Below are 19,858 nucleotides of genomic sequence, written 5' to 3'. Positions count from 1 at the left end.
GTCTCTGCTGCCCTTTCGCCCGAGCCGGATGCTGCTGGCCTTGATGGAGGAGACCCCGGCGGCCAGTCACTGCCTCAGAACCTTGTGTGGGCCCCCAACATGGCTGCTCCCCACGCCCCCCACCCCCACCCCCACCAGTGTCACCAAGCCAGCCTCGACCCAGGGTTTGGCACCTGGCCACACTGCTGAAGCAACTCGACCTTACCCATGGCCAGACCCAGGAGCTGGGACTGCCAGGGACACAAGCACCAGCTTCGTCCAGATCCCTCAATATTTATTCACTTCGTTGCTGTTTGTTACAAAGGCATTTCAAGTTTATTAAAGGATAATTGAGAAAAGTTACCGGTAATCCTAGCCCGCCCCTTCCGGTGCCCTCCCTCCGGTCCGGCTCGGGACCGTGGCACCCCCCCGGTGCGCTGCCGCCTCCACATTCTCACGCTAGCCGTGACTCACGGGCTCCCTCGGCATGACTGACCCCGTGGGCCGCCAAGTGCACACACCACCACGCTGTTCCATGCCTTCCTCTCAATAAATGCCCTGGAGGGAGACCTCTGGGCCTCGAGGTGCGGGCATCTTTATGGCTCTTGGTTGGTATTGCCAAAGTGCGGGTCTCATTCTGGGGGCCCTGCGGGAGTTGAACCAAGAGCCCTAGCTAGATTAATGGGGCCCGACAGCAGCCTGGGACCCAAACGCAGAGAAGAGGACTCCTGGGCCCAGTCTCTCTCACCCCAGAAATAAGGGGTCTCCGTCCTGCCCCGACCCCAGCAGGTCTTGCCCCAGTCAGAAACCCCAATGGCTGCTCAGTACCTTTGGGTCCCCGCTGCCCCCTCCCGGAAGCCACTCCCTAGCCCCCTTGGTCTGGGCCATCCCTGTTTCTCCCAGGCTGGGCTTAGGGAGAGCAGGCTGGTTCCCTGTTGCGTCTCCCAGACCTAGGGAGCCCGCTGGTGGAAGGGCTGGTGCGAGGGGTTGGTAGTGGCCTGGGATGATTCTGGACTTTTCAGAGGGAGAGCCATGCCCACTTCCCACCTGAGCCCGCTTCTCCTCACTACGTGTCCCTAGCCCCAGCCAAGGTCCACGGGACATTCACAGTTTGCTTAGCTGAGGCTACTGCAGTTTTTGGCTTGGAGATCCCAACTTCCCAGAAGCCGCCCCCAGAGGGGCGGGGCCGCGTGCATGTTACTAATTCATTCCCCACCTCCTCCCAAGTTCAGAAGCAACCCGCCAGGCACTGGAGCCCAAATGCAGCCTTCGGCCCCCAGCCGCCCCTGGGGCCTCGCGCCGGTGCTGTTCCTGCTGCTGGCTGCCCTCCACACAGCGGCCGCCCAGAAGGTAACGGGCAGCCGCGGGTGCCCAAGCGGGGGTGGCGTGAGCCGACGAGCAAGGAGAGCCTGTGTGTGTGCAAGCCCGTGCGGCCGGGCGAGCGTGGACCAGCGCGTGCGCGAAGACGGGCTGCCGCCGGCCGCCAGACACTAGCCTGGGCGCTCTCTGGATGCTCTCCCATTTCCCAGCAGGGAGACCCCGCTCCCGCTTTGCGGGGAGGCGATGCGGCCCAGCGAGCCGCCGCCGGGCGCCGGCAGGGGGTGGGCTGGGCGAGAATGGGCTCCAGGAGCCCGCCTCTCCCTCTCCCTGGCTGAGTGGCCGCGCAGGAGTTATTTACGCTCTCGGTGTCTGTTTCCTCATCTGTAAAACGGCAAAAAGAAAAGCTATTCAGAGCTTTGTCATGAAGATCAAACCTGTAAAGATCTAGAAAGAACTTCATCCAATGTCTGCCACTGAGCAGACACTCCACAAGCCACCCGGCCTCGGTGCTAAGCCGCGCGTGCGCCTGAACATGCCGTGTGCAGAGAGCAGGTGTGCAAGGCTGCAGGCGTGCACACGTCCTTCCTGGGGAACCGCAGACCTGGAGGAGAAGAGCGTGTACCTGGGGAGGGTCCAGGGCCGCAGGGTCAAGGGGGGCAAAGAGGAAGGCTCCCAGTAATTAGAGACTGGGCGCCCCGTCTCCTCCACGTTCTCCCAGCTCCTGTAAGCACCTGGTGGGAGACAGGCAAGAGCTGTTTTCCCAGTTTCCATGGAGGCCGAGGGCACCAGAAATCGCAGAACTTGTTCACTACCCTTTCACCGGGCAGAGCTAAGATCAAATGTGAAGCTGCCTGACCCCTCTAAGGCCCCCGGCCCGAGGAGAAAGTGACAGTCGCCTCCCGGACACACTGAAGGGTGGGGGACGAAGCACGCAGCTCCCTCTGCTGTGAGACCAGTGTTCACATGTGAAATGCCTCGTGGGGTTTGGCCGGGGGCTTGGTGGTTCAGTGGTGTCGGGGACCAAGGGCAGGGCCCCCTCTTAAAGAGTGCTGTCTCAAGCTGGGGTGGCATTCAAACAGTCCCACCCCTCCCCCTTCACTGGTCCAGAATGGCATCAACATCTACAGCCTCAGCGTGGACTCCAAGGTCTCGTCCAGATTTGCCCACACCGTCGTCACCAGCAGGGTGGTCAACAGGGCCAGTGTTATGCAGGAGGCCACCTTCCAGGTGGAGCTGCCCAAGAGAGCCTTCATCACCAACTTCTCCATGTAGGTGCCTTCCTGCCCTCTTGCCCGTCGCCCTCCTGCAACCCAGCACCATGACACCATCTTCCCTGGCGACACCCTGTCGGGAAGAGCGACCCTCTTCCTGATGTGAGGTGAGCCAGGATGGATGCCTTAGGCGTGTGTGCTCTGCCTGCAGGCAATACAAGGGACCAGAGGCTTTACCCATGAACTTCATGCGTTCTCAGAGATGTTCCATCCCTCCATCCTCCACCCATCCAGCCCTCCTGCCATCCGTCCCTCCCTCCCTCCCTCCCTCCCTTCATCCTTACCTCCATCTCTCCATCCCTTCCTCCCTCTATCCATCCCTCCACCCACCCTTCCATTTATCCCTCCCGCCAGCCACCAGCCACCAACCTGCCCGGTTGACAGATGGAGAACCACAGCATCTTGGTGTCTTTGCCTCTGAAGAGTAGAGTTGGGGCATTCTGAGGCCAGGCCCAGGCAGGAGGGAGTCACAAAAGGCAGAGTCCAGCTCAGAATACAGATGACTTCCTAACTCCTGGGCTGCCCCACAATGGAGCAATGCCTCAAGGAGGGCGATCTCTTTGTCTTAGGAAGTTCTAAGCCAGCTCGTCCCCTCCCTCCCACCTGGGACACAGCAGAGGGCCTTTCTGCTCTGGGCCCAAGGCCGCATGGGGAGGCCCCTGGGATTTCTGTGGACTCTGTGGCTCAGGGCTGCTCCTCACCTTGTCCTCTACTGTCCTCCCCCACCCTTCCCGACTCTTTTGCAATGTTTGCTAAATGCCTGAGAACCCTCCCCGTCTGTCCCTGGCCCCACGAGAGAGGCAGTGATTGAGGGCAGGCCAGAGAGACGCTGATCCCAGCAACTGAGGGAGGGCGATGGATGGGGCCCAGAGCAAGCTTCTCTCGGCCGGGGTCCCCAAACTACCCTGAGACCTCTGAAATAACTGCGGTGGGGCCTGGGTCCCTGCGGTCAGCTTCTTTCTCGCTCCCTGTCACCCCTGTCAGCAGCCCCCTGCTTCTCCTAATCCTGGAGCCAGGCCTGTGTTGCCCGACTTGCAGTCTGAGCGCTGCAGGGTACCCCCAGCCTCCGACGGGGGGCCAAGACCAGCAGGCGGCCAGCTTCCAGACGCATGGCATGTGCTGAGAGCCCAGGGCCTGCACCCCTCTCTGGGTCCAGCTGGTGTTGCTGCAGGAGATGGGGAAGCAGGGGGCAGGGGGCCCTGCGCTCTGGCCTGGCGGGGAGTCCCAGCTGGGGCATCTGGGAGGAGGAGCCCTATGGCCCACTCAGCAGCAGCATCCCTCGCCCAGAGTTAATTGTGACCTGGAAGGTCAGGAAGGTGCGGAGGTGGGACACTGGGTCCTAATGCCCTAGCTACACCCGCCCTGCCCACCCCTGCCTACTGTCACCCTTTCAGCCCACCCAGGTGGACCAGGTGTAGGTTCGCTGACACGTCCCTGCTCACCTCACAAGGAGGGTCGGCAGCAGTTCTTCTCCTTCCAGAGGAAAAGCCCCGGCAGTTCCTTCTAGTCCCAAAGAAGAGCCGTTAGGATCGTGTGCACAGCCCTGGGGGCCCCGTGCAGCAGTTGTCCCAAACCTACTTCCGCAGAGGCCCGCCTCTGTGCAGACAGCCCGGCCGTGTGCCGGCGGGAAGAGGGGCCAGCTGCAGGGAGAGGGGTCAGAGCTTCTGGGACCCGCGTTTCCCACTGGCCTGGGAGCCCGGCACCCCGCTCCTCCTCTGGCTGCCCACACAGCTGCACACAAGCTGGGCACAAGTGCGCCCCGGGAAGCGCCCGCTGGTGACTGACCAGTTCCGCTGGGGGCAGGCTGTGAGGCAGATCGGGCAAGCCGGAATGTGGGGCCAGGCTGCAAGGGTGGAGGCCATGCTCTACCTCAGCCCTGCCTCCCCCGCAACCTGCCTCCCCGGGCTGTTCAGTAAATGTATGTTTACCAACACTGCGTGCTGCAGCGTAGACAGAAGCCTAGCATGGCTCGCAGAGGCCCGCCACCCTCATCCGGGGCCCTGCACAGAGTCTTGTATACAGTAAGTACATAATAAGTGAGTAGGCTGGGCGCCTGGGGGGCTCAGTCGTTAAGCGTCTGCCTTCAGCTCAGGTCATGATCCCGGGGTCCTGGGATCGAGCCCCGCATCGGGCTCCCTGCTCAGCGAGGAGCCCGCTTCTCCCTCTGTCTGCCGTTCCCCCTGCTTGTGCTCTCGTTCTCTCTCTGACAATTGAATAAATAAAATCTTTAAAAAATAATAAGAAGAAAGAAAGAAAGAAATGGGTGGGCTCAGGCAAAGACAGGAGTCGATCTGTTAAGAGGCACACCAGGTCCAGGGAGCCTCCCTGGAGGAGGTGGGATTGGAGTGAGCAGCTCCTATCAAGCCCTCCACAACGCCTGCCACCCTGCCCCAGGGTCATCGGAGGTGTGACCTACCCAGGGAACATCAAGGAGAAGGCTGCAGCCCAGGAACAGTACAGCGCCGCTGTGGCCAGGGGCGAGAGCGCTGGTCTCGTCAAGTGAGCCGAAGCGGGTGGTGGGAGGGACCCCGGCGGGGGGGGGAGGCTGCCCCTTCAGCCCTGCAGACCCCCTCCAGCCTCCGGTGGCCATACCCTGCCTGGCCTGGAGGGGCAGACCTGCTGCTCTCCTCCCCCAGGGCCAGCGGAAGGAAGACGGAGCAGTTCCAGGTGTCGGTCAGTGTGGCCCCCGCTGCCAAGGTCACCTTCGAGCTGGTGTATGAGGAGCTGCTCAAGCGGTGTCTGGGAGCATATGAGCTGCTGCTGAAAGTCCAGCCCCAGCAGCTGGTCAAGCACCTGCAGGTACCAGCACTGCCTGCTCCCCGGTCCGGGGGGGTTTGCTCCAGGAAGACACCTGCTCCGCTGAGGGCAGCCCCTCCTTCCCCCTCTGCCTCCTGTGAGGCCCAGCCCCAACTCTGGCTGACCCAGTGACCCACTGCTTGCCTCCAGATGGACATTCACATCTTCGAGCCTCAGGGCATCAGCTTTCTGGAGACAGAGAGCACCTTCATGACCAACGAACTGGCAGACGCCCTCACTGTCTCGCAGAACAAGACCAAGGTGGGCCTGCCTCGGTCGGCGGGCAAGGGTCCCCGGGGGCCTGTTGTCAGGCCAGCCGTATGAGTCTGTCCAGAGAGCGGGACAAATGGGCAGACTCTCTGAGCTGGAGGGACTTCGGAGGTCTGTGTCCATGCTGCCACTTGGCCGAGGTGGAGGACAGGGCCTAGAGAAGGCTGCTGGGTGCTGGTGTGGAGCCTGAGATGGGGAGAAGGCCATGGGGAGGAGCCGGAGTGAGGGACCCACGGCGGGGAGGGGTCACCAGCAGGATCCTGTGCAAACTGAGCCCAGCCTCTGCTCACACAGCTCCCACTCCCCTGTATGGAGACAGTCCCTCCAACAGCTTGGCCTCAGAGAACGTTCCCTGGACTGTGGCCCAAGGCCGCATCCTGGAATTCTTGCTTCAGAGGGGGTGGGGGTGACCACGGGGCTCCTCCCAACTCCAGCCCGTCCTTCCCCAGGCTCACATCCAATTCAAGCCCACGCTCTCCCAGCAAATGTCACCAGGGCAGCAGGACACAGTCCTGGATGGCAACTTCATCGTCCGCTACGATGTGCACCGGACCATCTCCGGGGGCTCCATTCAGGTGTGTGGGCTCTAAGGCAAGAGTAGGGCAACCAGAAAAGGGCCTGAGCTTGTATGTTCTAGAATGAAATGCAAAATAACTGCCCCTACTTATCAGGGTGAACCAGTGGCAGCACAGGCTGAAAACAAGTAATTTTGTTATGTTGTCCCTGAGACAATTTTCTCTTGGAGGCACGGAAGTTTCACCTCTGCTAAAGAGATGCCCTGCAGGATTTCCCTTATTGCCTTGGCTGCCAGGAGGCTCACAGTTCAGTTTTATGCTCAGTGGCAGTAGCTTCTTTCACACAAGTTTCTGGCATCATTGTGCTTTCCCTTTTCACCTTTGATGGACCTTGTTTTTAAAGTCTTTAGTCTTTTGATGGATTTTAGGCTTAGAATGTCTAAACTTTTTGTGATAAGTTGCCTCAAATACTAAAACAAATAGGAGATAAAGTGGGGGTAGAGTTCTAGTGGACCATGTGTGAGCAGGGAAGGCAAGAGAGGGGCTGGACTGAGCCGTGGAAGATGGTGAAGATTTGGGAGGTCAGCAGTGGGACAGAGACAGAGGGGGCTGTGTGAAGAGAGGAACCCAAGGATTAGGGTGAGAAGGCTGGTCGGGGGCAGGGCAGGGCTGCAGCTCTTATTACCTGGGTTTGTTTCACTCTGATCACAGATCGAGAGTGGCTACTTTGTGCACTACTTTGCCCCCAAAGGCCTGCCCACCATACCCAAGAATGTGATCTTCGTCATTGACAAAAGCGGCTCCATGAGTGGCAGGAAGATAGAGCAGGTGGGTCCCTCTGGCTCAGGGCACAGCCCTGGAAACTCACATAAGCCTCATGCCATTGGGTCTGGTCCAGGAGGCATTCTCCCTCCTCCATCTTCCTGGGTAGGGGGCACCCAGGGGTTGAGATTGGCCAGAGTGTGGGCATCGCCTGCCCCAAGAGCAGTGACCGTGGGAGCCCTCGGATGCCAGCCCAAGTACACGTGAGCCCCAGGGAGGCCCACTCAGACACCCTCCTGAGTCTCCCACCCTCCTGCCCAGACCCAGGAAGCCTTAATCAAGATCCTGGATGACCTCAGCCCCAACGACCAGTTCAATCTTGTCAGCTTCAGCGGGGAGGCGGCCCAGTGGAAGCCCTTGCTGGTGCCGGCCTCGGCCGAGAACGTGAACCAGGCCAGGAGCTATGCTGCCAGCATCCAGACCCAAGGAGGTGAGCGCCTCTGGGGCCCCGCAGTGTGGCGGCTTCCGGGCTGGAAGCTACCACCCTGAGAGTACGTGCCCCCCAGGGACCAACATCAACGACGCGGTGCTGCTGGCCGCGCGGCTGCTGGACAGCGCCAACCAGAAGGAGCTGCTGCCGGAGGGGAGCGCCTCCCTCATCATCCTGCTCACCGACGGCGACCCCACCATGGGTGAGGGCACCGCCAGCCACTCCGGGACACGCTGCCCCGCGGGGGGTAGGGGTGCAGCTGGGGTTCTCCCTGGCTTGCCGTGGGACCCGAGGCTGGGGCGGGGGGCGTATCTGAGGCCCCTCTGGCTCTGAGATTCCAGAAGTATCTGAACAAATCACTGTTTCTTCACTCCCCCTTCCCACACCGCTGGGTCCAGGGGAGACCAACCCTGCAAGGATCCAGAAGAACGTGAAGGAAGCTATAGATGGCCAGTACAGCCTCTTCTGCCTGGGCTTTGGCTTCGACGTCAGCCTTGCCTTCCTAGAGAAGCTGGCGCTAGATAACGGCGGCCTGACTCGGCGCATCTATGAGGACTCGGACTCCACCCTGCAGCTGCAGGTGACCGAGGCCCTGGGGGGGCCGCCTGGGTGAGGCGGGCGGAGCCTGGCCCCGCACTCGTGACACCCCCCACCTTGCAGGACTTCTACCAGGAAGTGGCCAACCCACTGCTGACAGCAGTGACCTTTGAGTACCCCAGCAACGCGGTGGAGGAGGTCTCACGGGACAACTTCCGGCTGCTCTTCAAAGGCTCCGAGATCGTCGTGGCCGGGAAGCTCCGGGACCAGAGCCCCGATGTGCTCTCAGCCAAAGTCAGGGGGCAGCTGGTGAGTGTGGCCAGCCCCTCTGCAGGGGAGGGGCAGCTGGGGCAGGCAGTCAGAGGGGCTGGGTTCAAACGCCAGCCTGGCAGGGCTCCAGCGACTGACCTTGCACAAGTCACACGGTGCCCTCTGCCACTTAGAGATGACACTTAGCAGTCCGTTGGTGCTGCTGCTGGTCCTGAGAGCACCAGGTACTTGGCATGCCCTCCTGGCCTCACACCAGCCCTCAGAGGCTGCGGTCGGCCAGGGGGGACTGCTCCCATTTCGCAGATGAGCAGGCTGAGGTCCAGGCAGAGCAGGCAACTTGCCTCGGGCCCCAAAGCAGCCAGGTCAAGAGCCCGGCTCCCCTCGTGGTGCCCGTCTCTGCCTCTGTGCCTCGAGAGGCCCTCTCATTCCACGGAGAGAAACAGCACCTGCTCTGCTCTAGGTCCTTCTCTAGCCCTGAGGATACTGTCCTCTCGGGAGAGACGGTGCGGGTAAATCCTCACACAACCAGGAGCTGCAGGCTGGGTTCAAACCTGGGTTCAAACCCACTCTGCCACCTCGCAGAGGTGAGGCCTGAGGCAGATCATGTAACCTTCCTGTGCCTCAGTTTCCTCCTGTGTAAAAATCAGAATAGGTCACCCTACCCATCTTGTAAGGCTGCTGTGGGGATCAATGTCTGGCCCCAGTATAACCACTCCATTCACGTTAGCTGCTAATAGTAACCTGAAGGCCAGGGGTTCCCAAAGTGCAGAACTCGGGGTGGCTCCAGGTAGTTCACAAACATGTCTTTGTTTCAGTAGTTGTGTATTTATTTTAATGTGTCTCCCGGAAAATAGAACTTGAACACCAGACCTAAGACTTTCGCAGATATGATTGCTTGGGACAAGGCTAAATAAATAGTATACATCTATTTAAAGTTCCTTTAAGGAAAACCATCAAACAAATCGCTGTGTGTGTGGACAGGGCAAAATTCACGCAGGTGGCCTGCATGGGGCAGTTTTGGGAAACCAGGCTGCGGGCGAGAGAAAGAGGAGTGGTTCCAGCAGGGGTAGTGGGATCTGATCCACAGTAAGGTCTTCGGCTGCTGTGTGGAGCAGGGGTGAGAGAGGGCAGGGTTCCTCTGTCCCCAGACCCCACTTCCCAGACTGCGGGCAAGGCAGCCTGAGACCAGAAGGCCCCGCCCTGGGGAAGGAAGCAGCAGTCCACCCAGAGCTTGGCACCCGCCTTACTGCCACCATCCCGCTGCGCCCAGCTCCAGCAGAGGGCACCAGCTTGGGCAAGGGACTGCTGGTTGGGGCGGATGGGGCCCCAAGCCCTATCAGGGCCATGACACCTGAGTTCTCTTCTCAACTCTGCCACTGACTTCTGGAGAAGGCTCTTCCCTCTTTGTCCCCAGAGTCTCCATATTTCGGGTGAGTGTGGAATATCCCTGGGGCCCCTTTCTGCCCCTACACTGCACTTGCCCTTCCTTCCTGCTGCTGTTTCTACCCTGGCCGGGGGTTCGGATCCCATTCTCATTTCCCTGTCTCTGGAAGGGTCGGTCTGACCTGAGTTCCGGCTCTGTGCCTGCCATGCTGGCCTTGGAGGGGCCCTCACTGCCCCTGCCCGGGCTGGGCCCCTCTTTCCAGCGCGTGCAGAACATCACCTTCCAAACGGAGTCCAGCGTGGCGGAGCAGGAGAATGAGTTCCAGAACCCCAAGTACATCTTCCACAGCTTCATGGAGAGACTCTGGGCATACTTGACCATCCAGCAACTGCTGGAGCAAATGTGGGTGGCCCACACCCTCGAGGGCCTGCTGGGACAGCCACACACAGCCCAAGCACCTTCCCAAGCTTTCCCCGGTGCGGGGGGCAGGTGGAGCTGGCCCGGGGTATCTCCTGGGCATAGAGAGAGGGGCTGGTGGCATCGTGGGTGAGCTCCAGACTCTCCCAGTGGGAACCTCCCAGAAGGGTCTGGAAGGGAGGGAGAATCTGACTAAGCATCTGGGGAAGACCTGCTGAGCCTCTGATATCCCCCACCTGCAGGATTTCGGCATCCGATGCTGAGAAACAGGCCCTCGAGACCCGAGCTCTGAACTTGTCACTCCACTATAGCTTTGTCACTCCCCTCACGTCCATGGTGGTCACCAAACCTGAAGGCAAAGAATGGTCTGAAGTTGCTGAGAAGCCTGTGGAAACCAGTAGGTGTGAGAGTAGGACCCCAGCCTCCTCGGCAGCACAGTCTTGACCTAGCATCCTCCAGAGCCTTTCCCGTGTCCCCACCAAGTCCCCGACCCGGCCATCCCTAATTTCCCAGGATCCCCCGGACACTCATCCCATCCCATTGATGAGGAAGCTGAGGCCAGGTCTCCTGACCCCAGAGTTCACCGCACCTATTCAGTGCTGGGGTTGGGAAGCAAGTTTAAACAGAAGCACTTTGAACTTGTCGAAACCACTCTAACAGTGTATTTCCTTTTCTCTCTTTTTGTTTTATCCAGAAAACAAACACAAGAACTTCTACTTAGGTAAGGGCTTAATTCCTTCAAAGGCTGGGCCGGGGGACAGTTGGCTGACACAGGGCCTAAGGCCCCAGCCCCACGAGGTTGCTGCTACTCAGACCCTGTCCTGGGCACTTAGGGACACAATCCCTGGTCAGCTGGGGACCCCAAAAAAGTATATCCCAGAAGCAAACCCAGGTCCCTCTGATTTCCAGGTGGTCCACTCTCTAGATTTCGTACCGCTGGAGACAGAAGGTCCAGAATAACAGGTGGCAAAGGAGGGAAGGGGAGGGGTGGCGGAGAGTGACAGGACCTTAACCCCAGACACAGACTAGGCTCTGCCCTGGTTGTTGCGGGAGTGACTTACCGGCTCACCTGGCTGGTGGCAGGGCTGGGACTCAGGTCCAGTTATATCTGATTAGGAGGCATCTATACAGACTCTGTCCTCACTGAAAGGGGAGGCTGTAGAGGCCAAGGTAGTCTGAGTCGGGGCGGGGGCGGGGGCTCATATTCCAGGGACGGGGGGGGGGGGGCTCAAGAAGTGTCCATCGCTCCCACGCTGAACTTCTCCTGGCCATGGAGGGACAGGCTCCCAGAGTGATGAGTGTAGGGAGGGGAGCCATCTGCCCTCTCCACATCCCTCTCCTGACCTGGGTCCCAGGGCCCCGGCCATGGGGAGCCATGACACTGCTTGAGAGAAGGCTGCGTGTGTCAACTTTTCCAAAGCTGGACCTTCCGGGAAGACACCTAGTGACCTAGGGAGAGCCGGACCACAGGGACCCCTTAATCCTCCTCATCCTTACCCACTTATGGCTGGAAAATCACGGCTACCGGACATGTTGTTAGGTAAGCCACTTTCTGATCCTCTGAGGGTCTAATTTTCTCAAGATGATCATTAAACATGGCCCTAGAGTTAGCGAGGTAAAGCACAAAGCACAAACCAGGGAGAGTTGCGGTGGGGCATGACATGACATAATGTGTACTTTATTTTCACTGAATTGGATTGATTACACTCTGGAGGCTGGCTCAGGGTGGAACCTTCTAGAAAGGGATGTCTTCCTCCATTTCCAAAGCCAGTAGTGGACCCTTGAGCTGTTTCTGATCTCCAGGTCTGGACTCAGAAACAGCGCAGAGCCAGGCTAGACCCTGTGTCTTCTCCATTTTCCCTAATAGCACGCTCTCCTGTTTACAAAGGCACTCCTAAGTTGGGTGTAGGTGTGGCCGGGGTTGCGGGGCTGGGTGGGGGGCGGGTGGCACTGATGACAGCTGGAGGGCATGCTGATTGCTCTCAGTCCTGACTGCCCTCTTCCTTTCTGTTTCTGGCCCTGCACCAACACCTGCTTCGGCGCCATAAGCCCCCTCCATTCTTGACCAAGTGTTTCTTGGCGTGGATTTAAGAGCCGAAGATGCCCCCCAGGCCAGAGTCCCTGCAGTAGCTTCTGACCCTATAACAAGGAGAATCTGGGAGAGGAAAGCCTCGGGGAGCTCTACAGACTCATCACGTGGGTTTCCCAGTGTTGAGGTCGAGAGGGAGCCCTAACCACACATCCATGTCTCTGTCTCTCAGCTCCCCCATCCCGCTCCTTGGGAAGGGGCTCCTAAACCCAGACTTTTTCTTCTTTCAGAATCAGCCAAGACAGCCTCACCCCCAGGTCAGTTGCCAGCCTCCCTCAGGCCTGGTCCCCTCCTCGTCCTCGTCTCCCAGCCTGCTCTACCCACCCTAGGAACCTCAGCCGCTGTCCCAGCCGCCATCCAGGCGCCTGCTGTCATCCTGATGCTGCCCAGACAGAGCGTGGACCGCCTCTGTGTGGACATCAAGCACTCTCAGGGGCCGATGAACCTACTCTCGGACCCTGACCAAGGTGAGAGGTGCACATCCAGTCATCCACCCAGAGAGACCCAGACACCGCTGACTCCCGACTTACTACCCCAGAGACAACGACGAGACACCCGCCCATGGAGACACACCTTGCCCCACGCAGGCGCGTCCCAGATCATGGCATGGCCACGTCCCTGAGCACCACATACACAGGTCGGGGTGGCCTGGGCGCTCCAGGGTGACCAGACGTGGACTTGCCCCAGGCACTGCCATACTTGGGCGGCGGGGAGACAGATTTGGGCACAGATAAGCTCAGTGGCCTGTAGTCAGTGCCCAGAGTGACATGGAAGCAAACCCAGAGGAGGAGACAAGAGCTGTCCGGGGAGCAGGGGTGCTGCACAGGGTCATATAGGAGTGACTGGGCCTTGGCAGACCAGGAGGGGTCCACTGGGCAGCGGAGGGGGCAGGCAGAAGCAGAGCGCTGGAAGGTGCTGGTGGGACTGTGGAGGGTGTGGAGGCGGTGAGTGGTGGGAGGAGGTAGGTGTGTGCTGGCCAGGCCTGCACCCCCAGCCCCCAGAACGGTCTTACTGGCTGAACTGAGTGTCGGGTCAGATGCAAGGAGGCACAGCACTCAGGGACGCTCACGCTCGTCTGCAGAGCCGGCCAGAGTCAATGAGAATGCACGGCTCCCTCATTCCTCCCAGGTCCACGCAGTCTGCCACTCATCCCGCCAGGCCTGTGGTCTGTTTGCTCACAGAGGAGGGGGGGCACCACCCCTCTTCCATCTTGCCCTTGGCCATGGCACCTCATCGGGCCAGGCACATCACAGGGGCTTTATGAACGTTTGTCGATTTCTGACACGATCTCCCTTCTCAGGGGGCTCGTCTGAAGGTGGCCATCACTGAGGATTCGGGGGTCCTTCCACAGCCATCTGAAACCAGGGGATGAGGGGAGAGACCGTGGGAAACAGCCCCCAGTGTGAGGGAGTGTTTGGGAAAGGGAGTGGGGAGGTCAGCTGGTGAGAAGGGGTCTGGGTGGACCTCCCGCTCAGGCCAGCGCCCAGCTGGGGCCACGGTCTTGACCTCTCTGCCCCTGACCCTCTCAGGGGTTGAGGTGACCGCCCAGTACGAGACAGAGAAGGCCCGGTTCTCGTGGATCGAGGTGACCTTCAAGAACCCCCAGCTGCAGGTCCGTGCCATCCCTGAGCACGTGGTAGTGACCCGGAACCGAAGAAACTCTGCCTACAAGTGGAAGGAGATGCTGTTCTCGGTGATACCCGGGTATGCCCCTGCCTGGGTCCCGTTGGGTGCCCCCCCTAGTCTGGGTACCTCTCTGGCCCCATCACTTAGCTGGGGACAGTGCCGACAGGTGACCTGAGCCCACGGGCCTGAGGACAGGGTGGCTGGGCATGAGTCTTCTGCAGTGGGCTGCGCCCGCAGGAGGAGCAAAGACACAGAGAGCCCTGCACCACCACCCCCTGCTCTGGAGGGCACCGAGCAGTTAGGCTGGGGCTGGCTGCCCTTATACCTAACCCGGGTCACTGCCCCAGGTGGGGCACGGTGTGGTTTGGAACTAGCTCTGCTGCTAATCCTGTGTGACCCTGGGCAGGCTGCTCACCCTCTCTGAGCCTGTTTCCTCACTCATCATCAGAGATAATTCCCCGGCCCTGAGTGGTGGGGCAGAAGATCCAGTAAGAGGATGTGGTCCAGGAGCACTTTGCCCATTAGACAATGCTGTGCCCACGGGGTGCCGTGGGGGGCAGCGTGGTCAGTGTGGCCAGGTAATGACAGCAATGAGCTGGAGAGCACTGGCTCCCGGGGCAGGTTAGGAATGTCATCCTTAGCATGCTCCCGGAGCTCTGACGGGGGCCGACAAGTCCACCCGGCATCAAACACTGGGCAGCTGGTGCGTAATGCAAGTGGACGGCATCCTCTTCTGGGTGAGGCTGCCCCACCACAGAGCCTTCCAGAGGCAGCTCTCCAGCTCTGGAGGTCACGGGGGCCTGGGAATGGGGCCGAGGACCCTGACCCTCTTTGAGCCGTGCCCTGCAACCCCCTGCCTGTACCGGGTGCAGAGAGCCTTGCCCTCTGCCCTCTCCCTGCCCCACAGCAGAGACTGGGTTCCACTTGACAAATGAGCGCATGCCTAGAAAATCCAAGGGCTTCACCTGAAAACCGCCCGATTTCATAAGAGAGCTTGAAGTTTCCGATTATCTGATAAATGCACAGAGAATGACAGGATTTCTATGCCTCGGACTTGCATGCTAGAGGGTAGAATAAAGAATTCCTATCGCCTGCAGTAAGAAAAAGTCCAAATACTTTCATGAGCTACGGCAGATACACATAAGGGAAAACAGACTATGTCTTGTATGATGACTGGAAGACAGCGTCAGTTTAGGGCAATTCCATTTAAATAACCTCAGAGTAACAGCAGGGTTCTATTCAACATGCTTAAAAGAGCCTCACATTCCTAAGAAAACAAAAAAGGTAAGAATTTCAAAGATTATCTTAAGTAAAAAAAAAAGGACAGGATAGAAGGGAAAAGGACTTGCTCTTCTAGACCTAAATAACCCTAATCCTCAGAAGGAAGCGGCACTGGCCGTAACAACGAAAGGGACAGAGGAAATGTACCAAGACCGGCCGAAATCGTATCCAACTAATTCACGAGAAGCCAAATCTAAGAGAACCAGGGAGTGAAAGGGGCCATTGTTTTATTTGATAAAGAAAGCAGCGGCTATATCTAAGTTACCGTTGGTCCCAGTTTACCATGAGGAGATGGAAGCCCAGAAGGGACTGAAGGGACTCAGCACCCGAGGCCACAGTAGGAATTCCCGGGGACAAGAGGGCAGCCCCGCCGGCTCCCAGCCCGACTGCTCAGGACCCTGGCTCTCCCCGCAGCGTCAAGCTGACCATGGACAAGGCGGGGCTCCTGCTGTTGAGCAGCCCGGACAGAGTGACCATCGGCCTGCTACCCTGGGACGGCCCCGGGGAGGGTCTCCGCCTCCTTCTGCGGGACACCCACCGCTTCTCCAGCCGCGTCGGCGGGACCCTTGGTAGGCGTCCTCACAAGCCCCCGCTGCAGTGAACAGGCAGTGGCCTTTCCCTCTGTGTGTCTCCCAGCCTCCCTTTCTGTCTTTATGCCTGGCTGACCCACCCTTTGTGTCCCAGGCCAGTTTTACCAGGACGTGCTCTGGGGGCCTCCGGCAGCGGCAGATGACAGCAAGCGAATGCTGAGGGTTCAGGGCCTTGAGTACTCTGCCACCAGGTGACTCTGTGCAAGCAGGCCACTGAGCCCGGCCAAGGGCAGGGGCTGGGAGGCTGGGAGCTGGGCCCCTACCCCTCTGTCCTTGCCCGGCAAATAGAGACGGTCAGGGCAAAGGCTGATGCTTTAGATATGTGTGACCCAGGTCTTAGCGACCCCACAAAGGACAGTCAGCTCAGACCCACAGAAACCACCCCAGCCCAGAGATCACAAGGAGGAAACTCCTCCTGAAGTCTCAGAGCCCCAGACCCTGAGGACCACACACAGCTAGGTCCACTTGGGTGACGGGGCCTTGTCAGCCTGTGCTGGAGGAAGTTCTCAGGGCCCCGAGACTCTCTACCCTCCCCATTCCTAACCCCAGCCGTCTCCGTCTCTTCCCACCACACCTGAGATTTGCGGACCACCTATTTTTCTGTCTGTCCGTCTTTCTATCCCAGGTTGCTCAAGCTGGATTACCAAGAGGGGTCTCCAGGAACAGAGATTTCCTGCTGGTCCGTGGAGCTGTAGTTATGAGGGAGGGGTGAAGCCCCCCCCCATGCTGCACAAAGGTGTGCGGAGGACTGCCACCGTGTGACCGGAGGGCCGCCTGTGGGGCCTGGGCTGCGATGGGGAGGATATTTTGACTCATTTCATTAAAAACAGGTGCTGTAAGCCTAGGCAATGGGCATCTCTGCTTGCATCTGGCTAAATCCCACATTAGAATTAGAATCTTAGAATCTTCTTTTTTTTTTTTTAATTTTATTTATTTATTTGACAGAGAGAGACACAGCGAGAGAGGGAACACAAGCAGGGGGAGTGGGAGAGGGGGAAGCAGGCTTCCCGCGGAGCAGGGAGCCCGATGCGGGGCTCCATCCCAGGACCCTGGGATCATGACCTGAGCTGAAGGCAGACGCTTAACGACTGAGCCACCCAGGAGCCCCAGAATCTTAGAATCTTCTACCGTGAGCCCTTCAAAGGCCTGTGGCCAGTAAGCCCCATGGCGAAATTTCAGTCCAGTCTCTTCATTTTATAAGCAGAGAAACTACGATTTGGAGAGATTAAACCACCTACTTAAAATGTTGCTCCACACTAGGTGTTATACCCAACTAATGAATCATTGAACACGACGTCAAAAACTAACGGGTACCATATGTTGGCTAGTTGAGTTTAAATAAGTATAAATAAGAGAAAAAAAATAATAAAATAAAATAAAACATTGCTCTAGCTTGCAGCTGGGGGTCTAGGACAGGAGAACATACTCTGGGAGCAAAGGTTTGGTCTGCTTTATGGTCACTCAGTCCGTGGAAACCAGTTTCAACTAAAAAAAAGGCCCATGAACTGGGTAGAAGTTCTTGTTAGAAACAAATGTCCCCAGGTGGGCACAAACTGGGCAGAAGTTCTTTACAGGCCGACTCCCCGAGGTCCTCAGCAAGCTCTGCGACCCCTTGGTGATGGGGTTTACATGACATAGTCTGATTTCCACACCTGTGCTCAGGCTCAGGCCTGTCTGCTCACTGCCTTGTCGAGAGGCTAGTCCAGGCAGAGAGGATACAGAGGTGAGGCTCCGGCCCCAGGAAGGGAGCCAGGGTCTGTCCCCAGGAGCCTCCAGTCCCACGGGGGTGCTCCCGGATCCTGGGCTGCCAGGGCTGTGCTCTGCCATCCATGCTCCAGGGTTAAGCACCCCAGAGAGGGCACCCAATCCCTGCGTAGGCAAAGCATACCTAAGAAACCATTTACAATTACTCTACCTACTTCTTTAAAAATGACACACGTCTTTGGCTTACAAATAAAAAGCATCAAGAGAACAAAACAAAAACCAGAAGGATGAGATCAAAGAGAAGAGGCAAGCAGGGGAGAGAGCTGGATCAGAGGTGCCAGGGCCAGGCAGGGAATCATGGCACCGAGGGTGTGCTCCGGGCATCCTGGCGGCCAGGGTAAAGCAGGAAATGAGCTCGTCGGCTTGCTGGGAGGGAGCAAACTAGATCACCAGGGAAACATTCTTTTCTCGGCTCTAGGGCTTTACAGAATGTTTGCAGAGTGACTCTTTCTAGAAGGGTCAGAGGAGAAGCCAGTGGGAGGGGTCTCCAGCAGCAGGGGACACTCCATCGCCCTGATGCCTCCCCATCCAGCGTGGTTGGCAGGCGGGGGTCACGGGCTGAGTCGCCTTGTGGGGGCTGCTCAGAAGGGCTCAGACCAGAGCTCCTTGAGACAAGGGAGCAGCCTCAGGGGCTCTGCCGGACTTGCTGGGGGGCTAGTGCTACCATCTGGGGACAAGATGCCTGCCCACCCCAAACCCCCCCCCGGGACCCCATCGCCTGGGCTGGGCTGTGGAACTGGCACCCCAGCAGGGGGGTCATGGGTGACTTTCTGGCCCAGAGCACTTACAGAGCAGGTGTTCTCTGAGAACAGTTGAAAGGAGCTCCGTGCCCTTCACTGTTTTGTTCCCTGAGTGCTTTCCAGCTACTCACTTAGGCCAGGCCCTGGGCCGGGTGCCGCAGGTACATTGGGTACCATGGGAGACACGGTGCCTACTGCGACAGCTGCCACCCAGAGAACAAAGAGCCCAGGGGGAGACATTTTGTCCAACCTGGGGAATATCAGGGAAGGCTTCCTGGAAGTGGCATGGTTGGGGTTGCATTTTGAAGAATAAAGAGAAGTGAGCCCAGTGGAAATGGAGGGCAAGGACACCAGGCCTAGAGCTAGAACGCTGCGCATTGAATTCAGGGGAAGTGGAGGAAAGCGGTGCCACGGGGTGAGGCGGAAGTGGACGCTGGAGAGGTGGAAAAGCCGGACGAGGCCAGCCCCGGCTGTGTGCACCTTGCCAGGGAGTGTGGCTTCTCTCTGGAAAGCTGGGGGAGGCATCGGAGGCTGTAAGCAGGGGCAGGCACAGCCAGGATGACGTGGGACTGGGGAGAGGACACAGCCCACCAGGTTTTTGCCTGCGTGGAGGGTCTCCCTGACTGTGTATTGGGGGGAAGGGGCAGAATCTTGCCTGGGGACCTCCTCCTGCCTTTCTCCCAACTCACTGGGCTTGGGGGCTACCTGGGGGGACAGGACAAAGACAGGTGCCTCAGGAGGATCAGAAACCATAATGCTGATGATGTCTTCACACCCTCTGGCAAGATCTTTCTCCCCATTTTACAGATGTGAAAACTGACTGGTTTAAAGTTCCGTGGTTCCTCAGTCAACGCGGGACCGAATGGGTGGCAGGGCCTTATGTATTCTCCTGGACCGGCCTCCCCAGGGCCCTCCTCCAGGCCCCCAGGTCCTGGGAAACCCTGTTCTGGCTCAGGCAGACGGGCCCCTGGACTGGGAGGTAGGGGAATTTCCTGGTGACCCATCGCCAGATCCCACCCTCCACTGGCATTCGTTGCCATTCTCAATCTCACCCCAACCTCTTCCAGGAGGTTGTGGCCCTGCTCTGCCATCCAAGCTGCCCACAGCTTCCTTCAGCGGGTGCCCTCTGCACAGCCCACCCAGAGCCCCACAGGCAGAGGCAACAGCAGAGCCAAAGGATCCGGGGCGGGAGGGGTTAGGTTTGCAGAACTGGGAGCAGTCCGTGTGTCTGGAACCCTGAAAGTGAGGGGAAACACCTGGTGTGTGGGGTTGGTGAAGCGAGAGAGGCCATAGGTAGGATTTTGGCCTTTGTTCCAAGATCAGTGGGTGGGAGGTGTTATTTAGAGGGTTTTAGGCAGGGACTGACGGTCAGTTCTGCTCTACAGAATCCCTCTGTGGAAACAGGGAGACCCAGGAAGGGGTGTTGCAGTTGTCCTGATGGGAGAGGGTTGTCCAGGCTGAGAGCCCTCAGAGCCCCTCCTCCGGGAATCTCTGTCTGACCCCCAACCCCACGCAGGACTTATTGTGGGGGTGGAGCTGGTGGTCACCATGAGTTGTGATTGAAGGATCAAAAGGATTCCCAGCCTAGCTGCTAGCAAACTTGGGGCACCCATGCAAAGAGGAACTGGGTTACTAAGCTGTGTGCCCCCAGATTCTGGCCCAGAATCAGAATGTTTGGTTTATCTGCTGGATGGATGGCTGGCTGGCTGGCTGGCTAGTGGATGGGGGTTGGCTAGTGGATGGTGGGGGGGGGGGGG

The 19,858-nt window shown here is 58.8% G+C and overlaps 1 protein-coding gene across 1 annotated transcript; it reads left to right on the top strand.

Annotated features, from left to right (window-relative positions):
* Nucleotides 1–1,230: 1,230 nt before the first annotated feature.
* Nucleotides 1,231–16,439, top strand: ITIH4 (inter-alpha-trypsin inhibitor heavy chain 4). The gene is made up of 22 exons (XM_032412202.1): nt 1,231–1,329; nt 2,407–2,567; nt 4,965–5,069; nt 5,207–5,369; nt 5,517–5,627; nt 6,086–6,211; nt 6,863–6,979; nt 7,235–7,403; nt 7,480–7,605; nt 7,802–7,983; nt 8,064–8,249; nt 9,857–9,996; nt 10,254–10,408; nt 10,706–10,732; nt 10,921–10,974; nt 11,432–11,551; nt 12,331–12,357; nt 12,430–12,567; nt 13,630–13,804; nt 15,422–15,576; nt 15,692–15,788; nt 16,223–16,439. Exons 1-22 carry the CDS (start codon nt 1,240–1,242, stop codon nt 16,290–16,292), a joined length of 2,694 nt encoding a protein of 897 aa, XP_032268093.1. The 5' UTR covers nt 1,231–1,239; the 3' UTR covers nt 16,293–16,439.
* Nucleotides 16,440–19,858: the final 3,419 nt, after the last annotated feature.

The sequence above is a fragment of the Phoca vitulina genome, unplaced genomic scaffold, assembly GCF_004348235.1.
Source record: "Phoca vitulina isolate PV1807 unplaced genomic scaffold, GSC_HSeal_1.0 scaffold13, whole genome shotgun sequence".
In the NCBI taxonomy this organism is placed as follows: Eukaryota; Metazoa; Chordata; class Mammalia; order Carnivora; family Phocidae; genus Phoca; species Phoca vitulina.
The sequence above is the reverse complement of the archived record's forward strand: the minus strand, read 5'-3'. Positions and strand labels throughout refer to the sequence as shown.